Here is a 20,746-nt window from a genome sequence, read left to right on the forward strand (position 1 = left end):
AGCCATGTAAATAGAAGAATTGTGGTGAGTCCGTAGCTTGAAACCTTGATTTCTTACCTCTGCAGCTGCTGCACTGGGCAATGTGAGGGTTCTCCTTATCTGCTCTTACTTAAAGAGCTGGAATTTAAGCCTGATATTCAGCATTACCTAACCCAGTAGGAGAAGCTCCGATCCAGTCAAGTAACATTGCCCAACTCATACCCAGATTTTCAGTGACACACAGCCACTGCCTGGATAACTATCTGGTTAACTTAGGACAACAAAGAGATTGGTACCTGATAACTCCCAGCAGCCACCTTGTACCCAGATATTGGGTGCTGAGGCCTGGATATGGCCTGGCACTGAATAATATCCAGCACAATTCAGCTGGTGGTGGCCAGCGTTTAACAAAATGCTGACTGTCACCAGCTGAATATTAACTAACCCCCATGTGTTTTAAAACATGCACAACACCATTAATATGCTTTTTAAAAAATAATAATAATATGCAGAACCTAGCTTCTCAAAAACATCTCTTCCATTATACCAAATCTGACAATGACTCTTAAAGCAATCCAAGCATATACTATTTAACTACTCTTAAGCTGTCATTCTCAAAACTACATAGAGAAGTAATCCCATAACAAACAGCATGCTGCAAACTTAAAAATAAATTCATGTTTTATTGTATAAGGTGTAACAAATATGTAAGATTCAGCATTTTAACAATTTACACATATGCAGATTTCAGTTTTCCCATTTAAATATCGTCATTTTTGCAGGTTAGAAATAACTTGCATATTGGACTAGCCTGACAGTTCAGTAGAAGTGTCATGTGGAGCCACCTGGGTTCAATTCCCAGCTCAGATCATCCACTGCCTGCATCAGCTACTGCTGGAGATTACGTAGAGGCAGGGGCAGAAGGAGGAGGGAGTCAGTCATTGTGTGCAATGGTGACACCTAGTGGCTGAATTGTGGGCCCTTGATTGTAGGATTCTAGAAGGTTCGTGGTCATCAGTTGACAGTTGCAGCCTTTGGCTGTGATGACTGAACTAACCTAAATTGGGAAAGGATATAAAATAGAGAAAAAGATCCCAAGAGAATTGCACATGAAGGATCATGGCGTCAGATACCAGCTTTGGTTCCAGCTGAGCCGAGGAAGCAAGAGAAAACTGCCAAGTCATTAAAAAAAGACAGAATGAGAGAGAACATGCATATTTATATACAGAATACATCTACTGCACACACACACATCCAAAATGAAACAAAATGGAGCTTGGAAAAGGTTCAAAGTCAAAAAGTCTAGGTCAGACCCAGGTCACTGAGATGCATGGGCAATCATTGGCGAAGGCCTTCTAAGAATTGATTCAACTGAAAACGGCAAAGGGTCATTTGCTGAAAGTTTTGTTCCCACTTCTTTGGATGCAAAAAAGTCCTTTGCATACCTATCTATTGTAAATGTGTACTTGTGGTTTTCTTTAGCCAAACATTCCCTGTATTTCTTTGAAGCTTCTTCAAAAGAATCTTTGAGATACGATGTTTGGAATTCGGGAACTGGTTTTTCACTCAGAGTATGCTGAAACAGAGAATAGAAAGGAGCGTACTTAAGTGGCACAGTCTGCTTGGCGTTCTCCTTGCTGATCTTATTTAAAATGGGCTCCGCAGCAGGCAAGTCCTTTTCAGAAATCTGTGAGAAGGTCCTTTTGTGGGGCGAAAAGGCTGATCTCTCCTGAGTCTCCTGCGGTAGGCAGTGAATGTCATTCCGAGATGGTTGAGGAGGTAAAAAGGAGTTTTCCAGTTTAGGTGGCGCCATCTCGTGCTCTAGCGGATGGCGCTCTTGAATTTGTGGAGCCTTGGCATCCCAAGCTGTTGCAGGCTTAAGGGCTTGAACCGCAGTGGAATTCACCAGGCACTGTTGATAGAGAAGAGCATCGTTGACGGAGCCACATTTTGGCCACATCAAAAATCTAGAGGGCAAGGGATATTGCCTGTAAGTGGTGGCCACACTGACGTTGGAAGAAATCAGCTCCACATTGCCAGATCCTGAATACTGCATGGTTAGGTCAAGGCAAGGAGGCACGAAGCTGGAGAACTCTTTGCCCGGAGTCTCAACTTGAGCAGGGCCGTAGGCAGTTTTGTAGGAGTTATATTCGGTGGTGTGCATCATGCGATTAGGTAGGAAAAGAGCCGCAGCCTGTGTGGCGTCTAGCATCTCCCTCTCTTTGTACTCTCGCTCCAGCATTATGTTCTCCAGCTCCTTGTCAGCAAAAGCACGGCGTTTCCTCATCCTGTCGCTCACTGGGTGTGGCAGGGTGGTGTTTCCTCCAAGGTAAGCATCAGCAGGAACAGGGCGATACCCTGAAAGATAGAGATGAACAGCTTATGAGGGTTTTTTTCACGTTTTATTTATAGCATTTTCAAAAAATTGTATCTCATACATCACATATGAAAATCTGAAGTGCCCAGTGTCATATCACACTATGCAAATACTATATCCAATTGCTCAAATATAGCAACCAGAATATAACAAAGGAAATCATAACACTGGCATTAAGCCGTTCAGACTCCAAACGAAGAGGAGGAGCCAATCTAGAAAATGGAAAAGTAAAATGAAAACAAGGAACAATGAAGTCAACCCAGGGGTACATGGTTTACGGGTCACAATGTGGGTTTCACCAGCCTGCTTTACTGCAGGACTAGTGAAATCTTTCCCTATTGATGATTTTACTTAATAAAACAGGATGCCTTCCATTTAATAGAATCCTAGCTATTAGATTACTCAGTACTCCACTTGCAAAGCAATGTTTTTCAAAATCAGGGTTTACCTTAACGATGTCAACTAGATCCAGATTCACCCAACAAGGTTGATCCAGTCCTGGGCTTCCCCATCGCATGGAGGGACTTGTGGTTCTGAGTTCCCCATTGGATTCCCTAAGAAAGTAAAGGCTGCAAGTCCCTGCATGCATTGGGGTAAGCCCAGAACTGGATCAACCGTGTCACACAAATCTGGATCTAGTTGGCAACCCTAGTTTCCAATACTATAATTCTAACTAAAATATTCCATCTAGAGCAGTTTTTCTCAAACCCGTCATGGGGGATCACCAGCCAATTGGCTTTTCAAAATATCCCTATCCCTAATGAATAAGCATAACAGAGATTTTTTTTTTGTTACATTTGTACCCTGCGCTTTCCCACTCATGGCAGGCTCAATGCAGCTTACATGAGGCAATGGAGGGTTAAGTGACTTGCCCAGAGTCACAAGGAGCTGCCTGTGCCTGAAGTGGGAATTGAACTCAGTTCCTCAGGACCAAAGTCCACCACCCTAACCACTAGGCAACTCCTCCACTGCATACTCTCCATTATGAGTACATCTCCCTCATGCATATTCATTACAGATATTCTGTAAACCCAACTGGCTGAGGACCAGCGCTCTAGAGGAGCATTTAAAACTGTTTTCAAGGATGTTTCTGCCAGGGGCGTAGCCAGATCTCGGCAGGAGGGGGTCCAGAGCCTGAGGTGGGGGGCACATTTTAGCCTGCTTCCCCCAGCTGCCAACCCCCCACCACCACCACCACTGCTGCCGACCCTCCCCCACCACTTTCGACCCCCCCCCCCCCCACCACCACCACCACCACCAACACTGACTCTCTCACACCACCGTCAGTTACCTTTGCTGGCGGGGGTCCCCAACCCCTGCCAGCCGAAGTCTTCTTCAGCGCCAGTCTCCGGTGCATTCGCTGATCTGTTTCTCTGAGTCCTGACTCCTGACGTTCCATGCAGGACGTGCATGCAGAACGTCAGGAGTCAGGACTCACAGAAATAGATCAGCAAACGTGCCAGAGACCGGTGCTGAAGAAGAACCCGCCAGCAAAGGTACCTGGCAGTGGCAGGGGAGGGTCAGCAGCAGCGGCGGGAGGGAGATTGAAAGTGCCGGGGGAGGGTCAGTGGCGGGGGGGTCGAAAGTAGAGGGGGTCAGGACTAAATCTGTGGGGGCCCATGCCCCTGTGGCCCCATCTAGCTATGCCCCTTTTTTCTGCCACAGGATCTATTGGAAACCTAGTAATTATTTTACACTTGTATCGATAAGACGAACACAATAGAACACTGGAAACTAATGTTCATTGGCCATAAAACCAATTATCGAGCAAGGGTCTACAATTGTTTCTGAATGCTTTGCTGAAACTATAGCAATTCTACATCTACTTACACCCTGATTAAAATCTGATTTCAGGTTACTAAACCACAGCATCAAATCCTATTGCTATTCCTCTTTCATCTTTTATAGTGTAGCTCAAGGTCAAAGAAAGCATCTATACCTATTGCAGAAGTCATTTTTAGCTTCTAGGTATAAATTGTTACAGATGATAGGAAAATCCAGGGAGAGCTAGGAGAAAAGAAAAAGAGAAGAAGTTAAAGAAAGAAAAAGTGATAAGGAAGTGATTAAAGAGGTGAATTCCACCAGAAACCAAAGATTCCCCACTCCCATGCAAGTACTCTCAGGTAGGGGGGGGTATTCTGTCATCTTTACAAATGACAGGGAAACGCCAACAAAATCTATTTCATCCGAAACACACACACAATGAAATTTCCTCACATTTTTCCTGTTATTTTGATCCCAGCCCCGTCTCCCCCGAGTGCTCGAGAATGTTCCAACCCCTCCCCGGGTGCAGGGTGATGCCCCTCTTCCCCCTCCCAATTCCCCCATCCCAGCCATCCATCCACTTACCCTCATCTACCCACAGGTGTTATCCTACTAGGGCAGGAGCAATCCCCTATCATTCCTGCCCTGCCAGCTTGGCAAGGCAAGGGCACAGTTATCACCCAGAGAGCATTGCGCCTTTACGGTAAGCTAAAATGAATTAGTGCGCACTGAATTTTTCAATGCACATAAACTTTTACTAAAAATTAGCATATGTTATCTGACACGGGACCCGTTTTAGTCCTTCTGGAACGTGTTGCAGATATCCTGCGCTAATATTTAGGAAAAGACCAGACATTCAGACGGAAATTAGACTAAATATTCCTTAAAACAAAAATGCCAACAAGAAAAATTAGACAAATAAAATAAGGCACTTTTACATGCACAACTGTCTTTTCACATTCAGTATCTAAAGTTGAATAAACCCTCCTAAGTACATAAGTAATGCCACACTGGGAAAAGACCAAGGGTCCAGCAAGCCCAGCATCCTGTCCACGACAGCGGCCAATCCAGGCCAAGGGCACCTGGCAAGCTTCCCAAGCGTACAAACATTCTATACATGTTATTCCTGGAATTGTGGATTTTTCAAATCCATTTAGTAGTGGTTTATGGACTTGTCCTTTAGGAAACCGTCTAACCCCTTTTTAAACTCTGCCAAGCTAACCGCCTTCACCACTCCTAAATCCCAAAACTGGAAAGCTGCGTCATTTAACTTGGCCTAACCAGCCCTTGTAATCTTAGCTTGGCATTACAGTATTTTTGTATCTTGCAAACCAAGCGCCGATCAATTTGGTGGCTTGCCAGACCTGTAGCATAAGTAAAGATTAGATCACAGGCACAGGTATCAGTCATTGTTATGCGGCTTTCTAAATGGATACTAACTGAGAATGACTGAGGCAGTGTAAATAACCCCGCTGAAAGACCAGTAATCTGCTCTGTCACTGGACAAACTAGTGCAAGAGAAAGTGTTTGCATATCCAAGTATGCAGTGTTTAGGCGAGAACAGCTTCATCTGGTTCGTTTGCAAATAAAATTAAGATGAAAATGAATTCTGCTAGGCTGCGACCAGGTCGACTGAGATGTGTTTGCGTCTAATGCATTTTCTTTACGTTTGACCCAGATTCCCAAGCTTCCTCGCTAGAGTCCCAAAGCATAGTTAAAAAAGAAAAGGGGGAGGTAATCAATCATCTAGAACCTGTTTTGCTCTATTTACGAACACTGCTGAAACCCTACTAAACTTTAACTGAAAATTGTGTGTAGCAAACTGAAAATAAGAAAATCGGTTTCTGCAGTGCAGGTGACTGGAGTAATTTGGGTGGGGTCCGCTCATTTGAGCTGCGCGCTTTGCGGAAAAGCAATATTTAGTTGAACTGCTCCACTTCCCATGTACGTCTGACAGCATATGTTTACTAAATCAGCCACATTATAAACAGGTATTTTCTTCCGACCGGGGGGAAAAAAAAAAGGTTCCTAAAGCAGGACATTGGATAGAGATTTTGAAAACCACGGGTATTAAACCCTGCTGGCAACGCGATTTTCAATTTTACGAAATAACACATCCGTGAAAACAAAGGGCAGGAGAGGTTTCCAACCTTAAAGTATGACCCTTACTTGTTGTTGGTTTTTTTTTTTCTATTAACCCTCCCGCCTTCTGAATAATATTTTGCTCAGAAATTAATTACATACTACTACACATTTCTATAGCCTTCTTTCCATAACACAGAAGAGGTGGAGCCGCCAGTAACTCGACTGATTGCAAAACATTTTTTGTAAAGACATTTATTTCCTAGCTTTCTGTGTTACTCGGGGTTTACTATAAACCTATTCCCTATCAACCTACACTTAAATTAGAAAAAGCACAAACAATACAAAAGAAAAGTTCTTCCTATGGGGAATATAAAGGGATCAAGCCTCTGCCGCTGATAATTACATAGAATCACCTGTAGCCAGTTTATGGGACGGCAGAACATTCCGATGGCTTCAACCATAAGACTGCAAAAGGGGGAAACGAAAAGATGTGTTTTCACAGTTTTAAGTTCTCTATCGGTTCGTTTTTAGCTCCGCTTGGGAAACTATAGCACGTGCATCTTAGTGCACTTAAAAATATTGGCTATTGGTACAGTTATGCACAGAAAAGACTCCGAAGGCAGCTAATCTCTGATTTTTTTTCCATCACGTTTTCCCCAGTAAGGGTTCTTTTGTACTTATCCTTTAATCTCTTGTATTCTTTTACTGTTTTTATCCCTGCCACCTCCAGCCCCAAATCGTTCCGTGCATCCACCACCATTTCTATTTAATATTTCCTGATCCCGAGTTTCCTACCTCTTTCCCTCCCCCTGAAAACCGGCTTTGGTTTCTGTTTACATCTTTATCGGTAAATGAATGTCTCCACCGTATCCCAACCCCCCCACTAACAGATGCTTCAGCCTCGTCTCAATCTTAGGATTTATTCAATATTAACAAACCTGACAAAAAAAACAATGTTTATATTTAAATAAAACAATTAAAAGTAGCAATTTGCAAACAGACTGGATTCCATCGGTATATCTAAGTCATAAAATTGCTTGGCTGCTCTTCATAGCAGGGGTTTTACCTTCCAAAATGCTCTTAGCGAGCAGACTGGGGGTCCTCACATGCCTCTGGTAGACAGGTTTGCGCTCCGAAATATTCTGCTTCCCCGACAGCCCCTTCTTATCCTGAAAGTAGAGAAATGAACCCCATGACTGAACCGACAAGTACAACATGCACAAATACTTTTCCAATTTAATGGGTTATGCGATTCCCCCCCAGCTCCGGGATCCGAAACCCCGGGCGCCCCGAACATTTTCGTTATCCAATTCCGAAACATAAATAAAAGACCACTGACCGCTCGGCAACCAACCTGCCCCCCCCCCCCCCCCTCCGAGTACCTCCTCCAGTCACAGTCAACAAAATAAAAGCGGCGGAGGAGGCTATTTATGAGTTTCAACAGAAAATAAGTGCGCTCAATTTAACTGTTTGTACCCACAACAAAAGACATTTTTTTTTTCCAGGAGCCTTTCAACCTGTCTTGGGCAAAACAGGCTGAGGCTTCAAGGGCAACAACTTCAGAAAAGCGGGAAAGCTGCTCCGGGCGTAATTTGTTTGGGGACATTTTACCTAAACGCTAAGTTTGATGTGTTTTGGAAGAAACCGATCGAAATACATTATAAAAGAAGGTTTACAGGGGGTCAATTACCGCCCCGAGTGCGCCTTGTATTTATGAGCAAAGGTGACAACAGATACCTCGTTCCCCCCACTATTTCCCAGCGCACTGTTTTAGAATTAACTGAGGAGGGACTTTGGGATATGCAAAATAAGCCCTCTGCGAAGAAAAGGCCAAGAGAATCATAAAAGAAAACGATTTGATTGCCCCTTGTGCAAAATCTTTGGCTCTCTGTGGGTGTCTTGGTCTCTAGTAATTATGCATCGTTTGTGCATCTGATTTTAAATGACATTGGGACATTATTATTATTATTAGCATTTGTAAAGCGCTACCAGACGCAGCAGCGCTGAACACCTGATACAAAGAGACAGTCCCTGCTCAAAAGAGCTTACAAGCTAAATAATGAGTGAAACGGGCCAAACACAAATATTATAAAAGTATATTTTCCTGTGATCATCAGATGGCCAAATAAAACAGTTTCCTCGATCCACACTATTAAAGTTTAAAACTTCTGATGGCCTAGGCCAAAAGACTGGCGATTATGTCGCGGTATTGTGCATCTGTTTTCATTTCTATTGTCATTTGCATAAATAAAAAGGAACTTATATTCCATTCTTTAGCCACTGTCAGAGGGTTCAGTACAAAATAATTCATAACGTATGCATTTACTCCATCCACAAAATAAAATAAGCCAGCATTCGTGTATCCATCTTTTTAAATCGCCTAGACAGTGTGTGAACTCAACTTTAAAAAAAAACATCAGATTACACCCCCCCCCCCCCCCCAAAAAAAAAAATAAAAGTGCCATTATGAGTTGCAGGGAAATAGTTGTGCTTCTGCTGAGCAGATTTTGAAGGTCTCTAAAGGTTTGCCACTTTTTTTCACAGGATATTAGCTTATACATTTTGATACGTTATATGAAATGCCTGGCGGACTCTTGTCGTTACATAATAATGAAGAAACATTGAGGCAGAGCCTCCGCACGAGCAGAAAAACAGCTTTCAAACCTGCCCCTTGGTAATAAAAATTATATCCGGGCCATTGCCCTCCGTCAACCCCTGCAGTGAATCTTCTGTGTGTCACCGGCCAGCAAAAATATGTCCCAAAGCAACACGTGAGACAGGAGAACACCGAATTAGAGGTTTAGCAAATTGCAATATCTGGTATTTTCTGGAGAAAAAAAAATCTAGTATTAAACTTTTTCATAGCCCTCCTAAAAGTTAAGGGCGACTTGAATTTAGGGTGACATCCCATTGCCTTTAAATAGTCTGTGGTTGAGCGTATTCCCTAAATTCCTCTAATATCTCCGGTGCCCTGGTCAGGTTGGTTCTTCTCCAGGGCACCGAAGATATTTAGAAGCGGGCAGGACCCCGGGCCACTCACTTATTTCATAGGCTACCTACTACTACTACTACTTATCATTTCTATAGCGCTACAAGGCATACGCAGCGCTGTACACCATACACAAAACGACAGTCCCTGCTCAAAGAGCTTACAATCTAGATAAGACAGTTCCTAGATCTTTCAATATAAGACAGAGGAGGATACTTCATTAAAGACAGCATCAGCTTTGATCCGGTGCAAAAACTGCTCTCGATTTATCACAGCAAACATTGTGGCACGGGGAAGTGGGGTGGGGGGGGGGGGGTTAAAATGTCTCAATACTTTCACCAGAGTAAGCAGGTGGGAAAACTTTCATATCTGCGCCCTGCAGCTTTCAATGTACTTTATCCTTTGTTTTTCTTGATTTCCCCGTGCCTGTCTTTTTTTACTCTCAGCCATCTATTTTCCCAGGGGCAGACGCACCTCTTTTGGGTTAAAGGGCTCAGACGAACCTATCTCCACCCCCAGCCCAAAACTTTCTAATTGCTGATGCTGTGTGAGGCCAAATATTGGTGAGGCCGTAGCCCTGTAGCCCACCCCCATTTCCCTGCCTAGATTTTTTTTTTTAGTCTTACTGCACTTCAAACTTGTTCCATGCTCGAAATCATATCCTTCCTCGGCACCTGTTAGGTGAACTGTGGGAGAATGGGTGAGCAGAACCGCAAGCAGTATTCAAGATGTGGCCATACAGGGTTGCTGGGCTGAAGCAATAAATAGTGATGGCAGCAACAGCAGCCTCAGCTCTGCAGGTGAGAGATGAGATGTAAGAAAAGCGCACTTTTTTTTTAGTCGTCCATTTCAAACCGGTTAAGAACGCTACAAAATCGTGCCGGCCAGAGTATAGCAACCCTCAATCTTTGAGCAATTGTTTTCAAACCGTTGACACTAAAATATGGACTGCGAGCCTCGCTGAATTGGGTGATGAGGTCTGTCTGTCTGCCCTTTTCTCCCAATTCATTCGTTTGCCATTAGACTATTATAGGCCCCGGGGCCCACTAGAAGAGACAGTGCAGCACCGAAAACAACAGGCTGTTTTGTAAATGGTAACCTGCTGTTAAATTGTTTTTCCCAGCAAGACCTTCAATGACTTCTGTTGTATTTGCAAATCAGTTTTTTTTTTTTAACGGTTCCAAACGTTTTAGGAGCCTTTTTTGCTAAATATTGCGTTTAGGATGCTGTCTAATGAACAACCCTGAACTTCTTCTGAGGCTTCTTTTTTAGCAATGCTTTTCCGTCGTTACAATCAAAAGCGCTTTACATATTATATACGGGTACCTGTGGCAATGGAGGGTTAAGTGACTAACTTAATTTATTTATTGCATTTGTACCTCACATTTTCCCACCTTTTTGAAGGCTCAATGTGGCTTACAGAGAACACCTCTCAATCACATGCCTTTTTCCTTAAAAATCACACATTTTAACTTGGAAAGGTATATGATTGAGAGGTGTTCTCATTAAAAAGTTTGGTAAAGTTTTTACCATAGTATAACAACACCCTCTTTGATACTGCATCGGTATTGAGGGTTAAGTGACTTTCCCCAGAGTCACAAGGAGAGAATCGAACCGGTTCTCCTAATTGTCAGGCCACAGTACTAACCCTTAGGGTACTTCTCCTGCTTTGTCCCTGGGGGTGTCTATTTTGCATGTTTCAGTTTGTTTTATCATCAGATTTCTTCTCTTTACCTTTGTCACCTTGCATGCTTTATACATATCTGCCACTTTTTTTCATAGCATATTAGCTTACATATTTTCATACCTTACATGAACATTTGACATAACTGAGCATCCAAGAGCCTGTGTCATTCCTGCAAGTTTCTCACCTCTGTGGCTTGTTGCCTCCTGAGTGCCACCTGTGCTGCCATCACCCGCTGCCTCTCCACCACCAGCAGGCAATTGGCACAGGCACAGTCCCTCCAGCGGCAGAAGCGCTTGTGGCCCTTGAGGCAGGACACCACGCCATGATTGCGACAGCGCGCGCACTTGGGCGTCCGGCTCAGCTTCCGCTGCTCCCCTATCTTTTCGGGTCCCGCAGGTACCACCTGTTGCTGTGGCTCCCGATGTCCCTCCACCTGCTGGTTCTGGCTGCATACAGGTGCTGCCCTGTCCTCCTCCTCCTCCTCCTCTTCCTCCTCTCCATCCTCGTCCTCGTCCTCCTCCTCACCGGGCTCACCACCCATCTGCAGGGGGCTCTGGTGCCCGATTGGTCCATGGCTCTCTTCCTCCAGCTCCAAGCTTTCCACGTCGATCTCTAGGTCCCCGTGCAATAGGGAATCCACAACCCCCGGCACCTCCTGTACCTCGTACATGGTTCTGTGAGTCGTTGTTCCCGGAGCCTCTTCCGTTCACTGCAAAACACAAATAGAACTCACTACAAGTTGCAGTCCTGGCCAGCTCCTCCTTCACCTCTTCCTAAACCTTCTTTCCATAGAATATAATAGAAGAAAAACCTTTAGCCCCTAGCGAATGGGAAAGCAAAGTAGCCCCGCTGTGCCACAACTGCAACGTACAACAGACTGCAAAATGTACCAAATCCATTATAAATCCCCTATTCGCAGTGGACAGGGGTCCATGCATACATTACAAATATTAAATGCCAGTGAATGCATAAATGCTGTATTATCGTTTCATGATCATATTTATGGCGGGCCCATATTGTGAACACAGGTTGTATCTGTCACCTAGAAGGTGATGTCCACAGGGGTAGGAAATTATTTCTCCTACTTTGGTTTTCCTGTAGGATTGCTTACACAGAAGGTGAAAAATCACCAGAAGGACCGAATGAGTGACAGTAATAAATCTGTATTTAATAAGGATGTCATCCTGCCTATTCATCATTTCCCAAACAATAATATTGGTGCTAAAACGTCGTTCAACAAGTTGGCTACTTTGTAATCGTTTAAACCAGGGAGCACTTATTCAGTCTAAAGGTTTAATTCTAGATACAATAACACGTCTAGTGTACTCAGTTCACACTTTATACACAGGAAGACAGGCAGTACATTTTTTTTTTATTCCAGTTGTAGCCCAACAAAAAACCAGCTGTGAGTTCCTGTAGTGACTGGTTTACTTTATTTTTCAATTTAAAAATGTTATCTCTCCTTCACAATTAATGACTTTAAGTTCTTACCGCATTATTCAAAATTCTGCTACATCTGTAATTCAAAATATTGGGAGGGGGGAGCAGAGATGAGAAACCTCGCACTCACCCGTATTCTGTGACCGAAGGAAAGTGACAGACAAGGATGACATCCACTCCTCTGAAGGCCAGTATAACTATAACACTAGCCCAAACGAGGGGCTGAAGCCCAAGGTAGATCCTGGCTTCCCTGGGCAACTGAAGTTGGGGTTGTGCTGAGGTTACCACACTTCAACAAGATAACAAACAGACCGTGGCTGTGAGAGCCCCCCGCAGCAAGAGCAGTACTGAGAGGAAAGATAAAGGATGTGTCCCTCCGACAGAAACAGGGCGATCAAAACGCATTAAAGATCGCCTCGCTGCCAGCTGGTCCCTGGAACAACTTTAGCAGCCCTCTCCCGGCTCCCCTTCTGCACAGCGCCCAGCTTCACGCGCCGGCTGTATTATTAGAGCGAGCCCCGGGTCGCCCGCCCAGCTGATTGGTCGGTTGTCAGGCGATCGGTGCTCTGATTGGCTGCGACGCGCCGCCCTCGAGCCCGTGAGCCAGCCCCCCTCCCTCTCGAATCTGCTGTCAGATCAGATCTCTCCGGTTTCGGCTGCCGGTCACTTTTACCGGCTTCTGCAGTCTAGGCGCAAGCTAGGCGCTCTGTTTTGAAAAGAAAAACAACCCACACACACAACAGTGCAATGTTAAGATCCCACCTTGTATTGTGTAAACACAGCCGGTTAGATCGTTTTCCTTGTTACGGTCAAAAGAAATGAAAAAAAAAAAAGAATCAAAACAAATCGTGGTAATCAACACTCTTGGCATAACAATCCCAAAAAGGCTGCTAGAAAGTGATTTTACAAGGCTACAAAGGCTGGCTTGTTTTGAAGAACTTGATGCGGGCACTTAACCATTATAATTGCATTCGAAAATTGTAGTTCATACACAATGCCCTGCTGCTAATCGTAGAAATAACAATAAAAGCAGACGTTCATTGTGGCAAAAGTTTTTAGTCAAAGAAAGAAAGAGAAGTTATGCAGGTTACAAACTGTTTTCACATGTATTCGCCCCAGCCACTGTAACAAAAATTGATAGCCAATCATTGTTTTCTTCAGAGCTGTGTGTGGAAATGTACTACATTTATTAATATTAAAATATTTTAACTGGTCTGAAACTGTCCTTCCTGTGTAAGATTTCAAGTAATATATTTTACATTAATGTCACAGGGGGTCTTTTTACTAAGGTGCCTTAAGCATTTACCCCCCCCCCCCCCCAATTCTATATACAGTGACTAAGTTGCACACACTATCAGCACATTATTGATTTGTGTGTGCAAATTAATTGATTAATGAGCCAATTATTGGCTGCTAACAACCAACTATTGACATTAATTGGCTTTAATTGGAAGTTACACACATATTGTATTCTATAACACTGTGCAGAATTCCTATAGCACTTCATGTCAAGGAGCATGTTTCAGGGGTCACTGCCTTGTTGCACTGTTTCATCACCTTGAGATCTTCAGACACCTTCACCCCAAGGTCCCTCTCCTGAGCTGAGCATACCAATCTCTCCTCTCCTATCCTGTGCATCACTGTGTGATGATCACAATTACCTAGGTGGGCACCCACACGGACATTGGAAACACTTCCTCCATTTGTGAGCACTAGATCCAACGTCGACCTTTCCCTTGCGGGTTCTGTCATCAGTTGTCTGAGCAAGGCACTTTGACAAGCATCCACAATCTCTCTACATCTTTCCAATTCTGCCGACGAAACGTTCCAATCCACATTAGGCAAGTTGAAATCTCCCAACAATAGCACCTTCCCTTTCATACCAAGCTTATGAGTATCTTCTATCAGGTTCTTGTCCAGCTTCTCCATTTGTGCCGGAGGTCTGTAGATAACACCCATGTGGATACAGGTTCCATCTTCTCTTTCCAGGATGATCCATATAGCTTCTTCCTTTTCCTAGGTACCCCACATTTCAGCCGCTCTGATATTGTTTTTCACATACAACGCCACTCCTCCACCTCTTCGGCACTCCCTATCCTTTCTGGAAAGATTATGGCCTGGTATGCTCACATCCCATTCATCTGTAATAGCAACAATATCCAAGTTTTCCTCAAACATCAGGGCTTGAAGATCTTGAACCTTTCTACTTAAACTATGAACATTTGTGCTCATTGCTTTCCATGTGCAAATTGAGTTAGAATGGTTTTTGTTATTTACAAGACCTTTTCCTCTGCCATCATGTTTTTTCTGAGGGTGACGTTTTTAATTCCCTTGTTTCCTATTGTTACCCCCAATCTTTAGAATTCTATGAAATAATGAACTCGATCAAATTAGGCATCAAATTAATGGAATCTTGGCCATCTAATTTTAAATTAACTTAATACTGAAAAAGCTAAGTTTCTAAGAGTAACTAACCTTCATCACCCTATACATCTTAAAAATTTTACATTAGAGAGCAATCACTTATCCCCTTGACTCATCAAAGAAAATATTAGGAATCACGACTGATCAATTCCTTACCCTTGAAAGTCAAGTTTCTAAGGTGATCTCAAGTATCTTTAATTCACTTTGGAAACTAAAGAGATTAAGACCTTTTTTTTCACTAAGTCTTTTGTACTTTGGTTCAATCCCTTGTACTAACAAAATTTGACTACTGTAACTCCATTTATGCAGGAATTAAAGATGGCCTTATCAAAAAATTACAAACTGCTCAAAATACCGCTGCACACCTCACATGTAGATCACCTCATTTTGCAAAAGCAACTCCTCTTCTATATAACCTACGCTGGTTACCAATAAAAGATAGAATATCTTTCAAATTCTGTGTTTTTATTCACCAAATTCTTTATGGTTCTGCTCCATCATATATGAACAATTTCACTGAATTACCCCCACGTAATGCCATATCATCATCCAGAGAATATCTCATTCTATGTTTCCCTGTTTGTAGGAATGTAATCTATAAAACAATTCACAATGTCAGTTTCTCATATCAAGGTACTAAAATTTAGAATTCTCTACTAAAAACAATTAAATTACCTGTCCTTCAGAAACCTACTGAAAACTGATTTTTTTCAATTTAGCCTTTCAGAAAACAAAGAATTTTATTTGAACATTATCCATTCATACAATTAATTTCACTTCTTCCCTCCCTAATCCTATCTAGCCCTAATTGTATCCATATTTATTCATCTTCACTACTTTGTTTACAAGCTTAATTATGATTTAATCTTCTTCTCTATCCATCTCCCCTTAAGAACAGTTGCATCCAGGTTAATTTACCACATATGTTATATTTGTTTTACAAAGCCAATGTTATAGAATTATTTATTGTACTTTATAATCTGTTTATGTAATTTTTAATATGTATCATTCCTTTATTTGTTATGTAAGCCACACTGAACCTGACTCACTCTCGGGCAAATGTGGGGTAAATATGTCATAAATAAATAAATGTCTAGAAACATACTGTCTGAATTTCTCCCCAAGGATCATATTTCTCATCACAGAAAGATGTACCCCATCATTACAGTACAGCCTATGATTTTGTCATGTACTGCCCCATCCTCCTACGTATCTGAAACCTTCTTCTTTACACCAAACGTAGCCATGTATTGAATTCCTCTGTTTTATGTAGTCTCTCTTCTATCTTCCCATATGTAGGAATAACTTCAGAAAATGCTGCAATCCGAACCAAAGACTTCAATCCATCCTCAAGCTTCTGGAACGCTCTCTGTGTTCTAAACTTGTTATTGTTGGCCAGGTAATTTGTCCCCAGGTGGATTACAACATCCTTACTCTCCTCTCGGACCACGTTCAGTATGTGGTCTTTACTTCTGGTAGCTGAGGATCCTGGAAGGCACTTCACTAGGTTGGGGTCTTTTACTAAGGTGCGCTCACGTTTTTGGCACATGCTAAAATTGTGGGTGCCCTAAACGTTAGAGATGCCAATGCATTCCTATCACTGTCTCTAATGTATAGTGCACCCACAATTTTAGCATGCGCTAAAAATGTGAGCGTGCCTTAGTAAAAGACGCCCTCGGTGCCTCTGATAATGAAGTCTCCTACCAGTATGAATTTTCTGCTTTGCACCAATCCATCATTGTTTTTGCCTCTGGATTCACATCAGTACTTCATTTCTGTGTATCATAATGCTCCAATTCAGCAAAGGAATTATATAATGGCAATGGTTGGAAGGGTGAATGCCTCTGTGTCATAGGTTGTATTCTACCATAGACTACTGTGACCCATCTATTCCTCTGTTGCTTTAATCTCTGAGGCAGTGTAGATGGTAAATTGGCCGGGAATTACGCATTAGTGTGTACCACAGCTTAGTAAAAGGACCCCCAAGCGCTGTTTTGTGTTATGGGGTGGGAACTAGGCAAGGAATGGACAGAGAATGGGCATGGATAGCATATTGTATTTGGCTTGGAAAACATACTGCTCATTGTCGATTGCAGTGGTGTAGCCACGGGTGGGCCTCGGTGGGCCGGGGCCCACCCACTTTGGAATCGGGCCCACCCAAAATTGTGACACTCTTGCTGCAGCTGGTGGGGATCCTTAAACCTTGCCATCTGAAGATTTTGTCTCCTTGAGCAGCCAGCGCTCTTCCAAATGTCAGCCAGCAGCACTTGCCTTGAGCTGACACTCAGATCAGCCCTTCCGCAGATGCTCAGTTTTCACACATGCAAAAGCACTGAGCATGCACAGCCTGGACAGCAGCATCAGTGTGAGGCAAGTGCTGCCAGCTTCCATTTGGAAGAGTGCTGGCTGCTTGAGGAGGAGGAGGAGGAGGAGGAAATCTTCAGCTGGCAGGGTTTGGGGATCCCCACCAGCTCAAGTATTTAATATTTGGGGTTTGTGGGTAGCAAGGAATAGAGAGAGCAGCTAACCGGAGGGGGGCCAGGGAGGGTGAATTCCATGCCCACCCACCTTGGGCTTAGGCTCACCCAAAATTAGCCATCTGGCTACGCCCCTGGTCGATTGTATTATTTGACTATTCTGATTAGTTTTATATCCCAGGTAGGACATTGTGCTCATCTAATGAATACTTGGTATGGTACCCCTGCCCCCTCCCTTGCCGCTACATGCAGAAGTGCCTTTGGGGGGGGGCTAAGGGGAGTGTCTCAGTGCATTGAAACTTGCATCCTGTGGAGATTCCAGCAGAAAGGGCTTTTAAGATGGTGGATGTGAAGCGTCTGTTCACGCTTTCCAAAAATACTAGGACTAGGGGGCATGTGATGAAACTACAGTGTAGTAAATTTAAAACAAATCGGAGAAAATTTTTCTTCACCCAACGTGTAATTAAACTCTGGAATTCGTTGCCGGAGAAAGTGGTGAAGGCGGTTAGCTTAGCAGAGTTTAAAAAGGGGTTGGACGGTTTCCTAAAGGACAAGTCCATAAACCGCTACTAAACGGACTTGGAAAACTCCAAAATTCCAGGAATAACATGTATAGAATGTTTGTACGTTTGGGAAGCTTGCCAGGTGCCCTTGGCCTGGATTGGCCGCTGTCGTGGACAGGATGCTGGGCTCGATGGACCCTTGGTCTTTTCCCAGTATGGCATTACTTATGTACTTATGTACTTATGTACTAAATTGAAAAGTTATTTTTGTAAGTAAGCTTTTGGGTTGTAGATAAAGACTCTGGGTTGGCCCATAGCTCCATGGTGAGATGACTGAGTGTTTAGACTTTGTGTGTGCTTTTCTAGATTGCCAATGATCAAGACTCCAGCGCTATTCCAAATAGCGCCATAAAAATACCATGGGAACAGCGCAGAACAAAGCCCTAATGCTCAAAGCTAATGAGATTCAAATATTGGTGTGCTCATAGCTTTGAGCATTAACGAGTTTGGTGGGAAGATTGTGTTCGGCCCATGTGCAGAACAGCTGAGCGGAAAAAGCTTAGCTCCTGTGCACACGCACCTGGTAAAACTCGATCTTGAAGCACAATCTTTATTTGTTTATTTGTTACATTTGTACCCCGCGCTTTCCCACTCAGGGCGGCTTACATAGTAATAGGGTTACAAGGTATTGCAGAGAGAATACAAGCTGTGGTATAACAGAATAATGAATGGAGATATCCAGATAGGTGGGATGTGTGTGAGTGGTCGGAGGAGGGAATAGTTTGGGGGATAGCATAGAGGGAGTTGATGGAGGACGTGGTCTAAGTCATAGTCAGTGTGAAGTGGCAATGATTTTAGTGATGAAATAACTTTGGCAACTTGAGATGAAGATGTTTATCTTGTTGGGCAGACTGGATGGACCGCGCAGGTCCTTCTCTGCCGTCATCTACCATGCCACTATGTCACTATGTGTCAATCTGTTTTCTGCAGCCTAAAGATAAGCATTTTTACATTTTTTTTCTGGATGCTTATATTCAGATGCAAGTAGCAGACGCCAATGTGTGGTTTGTTTGTTTTTTTAAGCATGGACGCTTTAAATTTAGATGTAGGACAAGAACGCCAATGTGTGCTTCACGTTCGGGCCTGTTGTTTCCCACAACCAGTGCTCAAGGGCTTGCAAGACCTTCCTTCTGTTTCCAAAAGCAATCAAAACCAGCATATTTTGCAGAAAGAATGGTGAGAGAAGCATGAGAGCCATGGGAAATCCTCTCTTCCAACACCCTAATGCCCGCTTGGGCCTGGTGTTATTTTTTTTACAGCAGTAAGGCATCTTTGTTTCAGGAGTTCTTTTCTGATCATTGAGGAGGAATACAAAATGGCCTCATTTTAATGAGCTTGACGACATTTGCATGCTATCTGCGCTAAGACCTGGCACACTCATTGTTTGCTACACTAGGTTCATCTGATCATTCTGCGCTGTTAAATCAGGCGCTAGTAAGGCACTAATGACCGCTAGCACCGCGTTTATTTTCGGTCATCAGGGCTTATATGTATTGAAGTTCTTTTCTTGCTTTTAATTTTCTGCATATTGTAATCATAGGCAGTCGGTGGTCCAACTGTTTGGGGAGGGTAAAGGGGTGGGGTTAGGGGTGGGGCCATGGGTGGAGCTTAAATCCATAATTGTCTGATAACGCACAGAAAAAAAGAATAAAAGTCACATTTAATACCTTTTATTAAATTTAGATATTAGATATGTATCATATGTCAAAGAATAAAGTGGTTGCTCAAAGCATATACTAACCACAATCGCTCAACTGCAAAACACTATGCACAACTTTGTACAAAAACACACTCAGAACCTTACTGTACCATAAATATTACACTGAGACTGGGCAGACCCTAATACACCATATACTACCCAAATGGACAACATCACAGACCGTCAACAATATGAAACAAGGGATCATATCACAATTCTCAAGTCATGTACAGCCACAAAACATCCTTTTAGGGTGGAAATTCACAATGAGCTCCTTTTATTAACAACCAGATAGAGATAACAGTTTTCAAATTTCAATTTTGGCACAGTATAAGTCATCACAAACAAAATATAGGAACCAAAAGCATTAGGGGCTTATTTCCCATTTAGTTATGTTTAAACAAAAGAGATCTGCATGAAACAAAATATTTATTTTTTTATTTTGACTTGTCTTAAACCTTCAGAGTCAGGCAGTCAGCACCTTCCTCTCCTGAAATCCAACATACGTGCGCTGCGTGCCAATTTCTGGATCTGGGAAGTAAGTGGGAGGGAACATCTCAGACACTCTTCTTAACCAACCTTCCCTACTCAGTGAGGCCCCTCCCGCGCATTCCCGCCTATGCGGAACAAGAAGTGCATCATGACGGGACGGGGTAACGGGAGCGAGCACTTGTAGGGAAGGCTGACTGGCTGCCTGAGGCGATGAAAGAAGCACTGCACAGGCACAGCAGTGATAGCACACACGATTCCAATTTCCGATCGACATAAAGCCAGACTGGATGGTTTAAGGCGGATCGGCGCGGCGGTGTCCGGTGTGAAGCAGGAATGAGTCGAGTGTGAGTTGTCTGTGGTGGTCAGGCAGGACTCAGGTCAGGAGCTGCAGGTCGCTTGGACCACAGCGCTGGGAAGAAAACAGGAGGGATGAAGCGGCACGCCGGTGTGAGAGCCCGAGTGGCGAGCTCCGGGCGGGCGGAACTGGGCTGATGGCGTGTCGGCGTCACGTCGTGGTCGGTCCGAAACAGCTGATGATCCGATCCTGTGGCTACCGGGCACCTATGATTGTAATAATAATACAAAAAGTGGGAGGACGACCAAGGATCCCAAAGACTGAGAAGATCTCTATATATAAAAGGCAACCCCAACGTTCTAATGAAGCCTCCAGCCGGAAGTTTGAGGCGGCCGAGATATCCGGTATGCCCATGAGTGTCTGCCCCGCCCTCGCGTCACAACGTGATGACGTCGAGGGCGGAGCAATGACAGAA

The 20,746-nt window shown here is 43.6% G+C and overlaps 1 protein-coding gene across 2 annotated transcripts; it reads right to left on the reverse strand.

Moving 5' to 3' along the window:
• Nucleotides 1-659: 659 nt before the first annotated feature.
• Nucleotides 660-13,385, reverse strand: DMRT2 (doublesex and mab-3 related transcription factor 2). 2 transcript variants are annotated; one of them, XM_030193828.1, is made up of 4 exons: nucleotides 12,452-13,385; nucleotides 11,066-11,590; nucleotides 7,272-7,374; nucleotides 660-2,337 (listed from the first exon to the last, which is right to left on the reverse strand). In XM_030193828.1, exons 2-4 carry the CDS (start codon nucleotides 11,549-11,551, stop codon nucleotides 1,298-1,300), a joined length of 1,629 nt encoding a protein of 542 aa, XP_030049688.1. In that variant the 5' UTR covers nucleotides 11,552-11,590; nucleotides 12,452-13,385; the 3' UTR covers nucleotides 660-1,297. The 2 variants fall into 2 exon arrangements, with proteins under 2 accessions (XP_030049688.1, XP_030049689.1); XM_030193829.1 differs by lacking the exon at nucleotides 12,452-13,385 and having other exon boundaries at nucleotides 11,066-12,444.
• Between the last annotated feature and the right edge of the window lie 7,361 nt (nucleotides 13,386-20,746).

This window comes from Microcaecilia unicolor, chromosome 2 (assembly GCF_901765095.1).
Source record: "Microcaecilia unicolor chromosome 2, aMicUni1.1, whole genome shotgun sequence".
Taxonomy (NCBI): domain Eukaryota; kingdom Metazoa; phylum Chordata; class Amphibia; order Gymnophiona; family Siphonopidae; genus Microcaecilia; species Microcaecilia unicolor.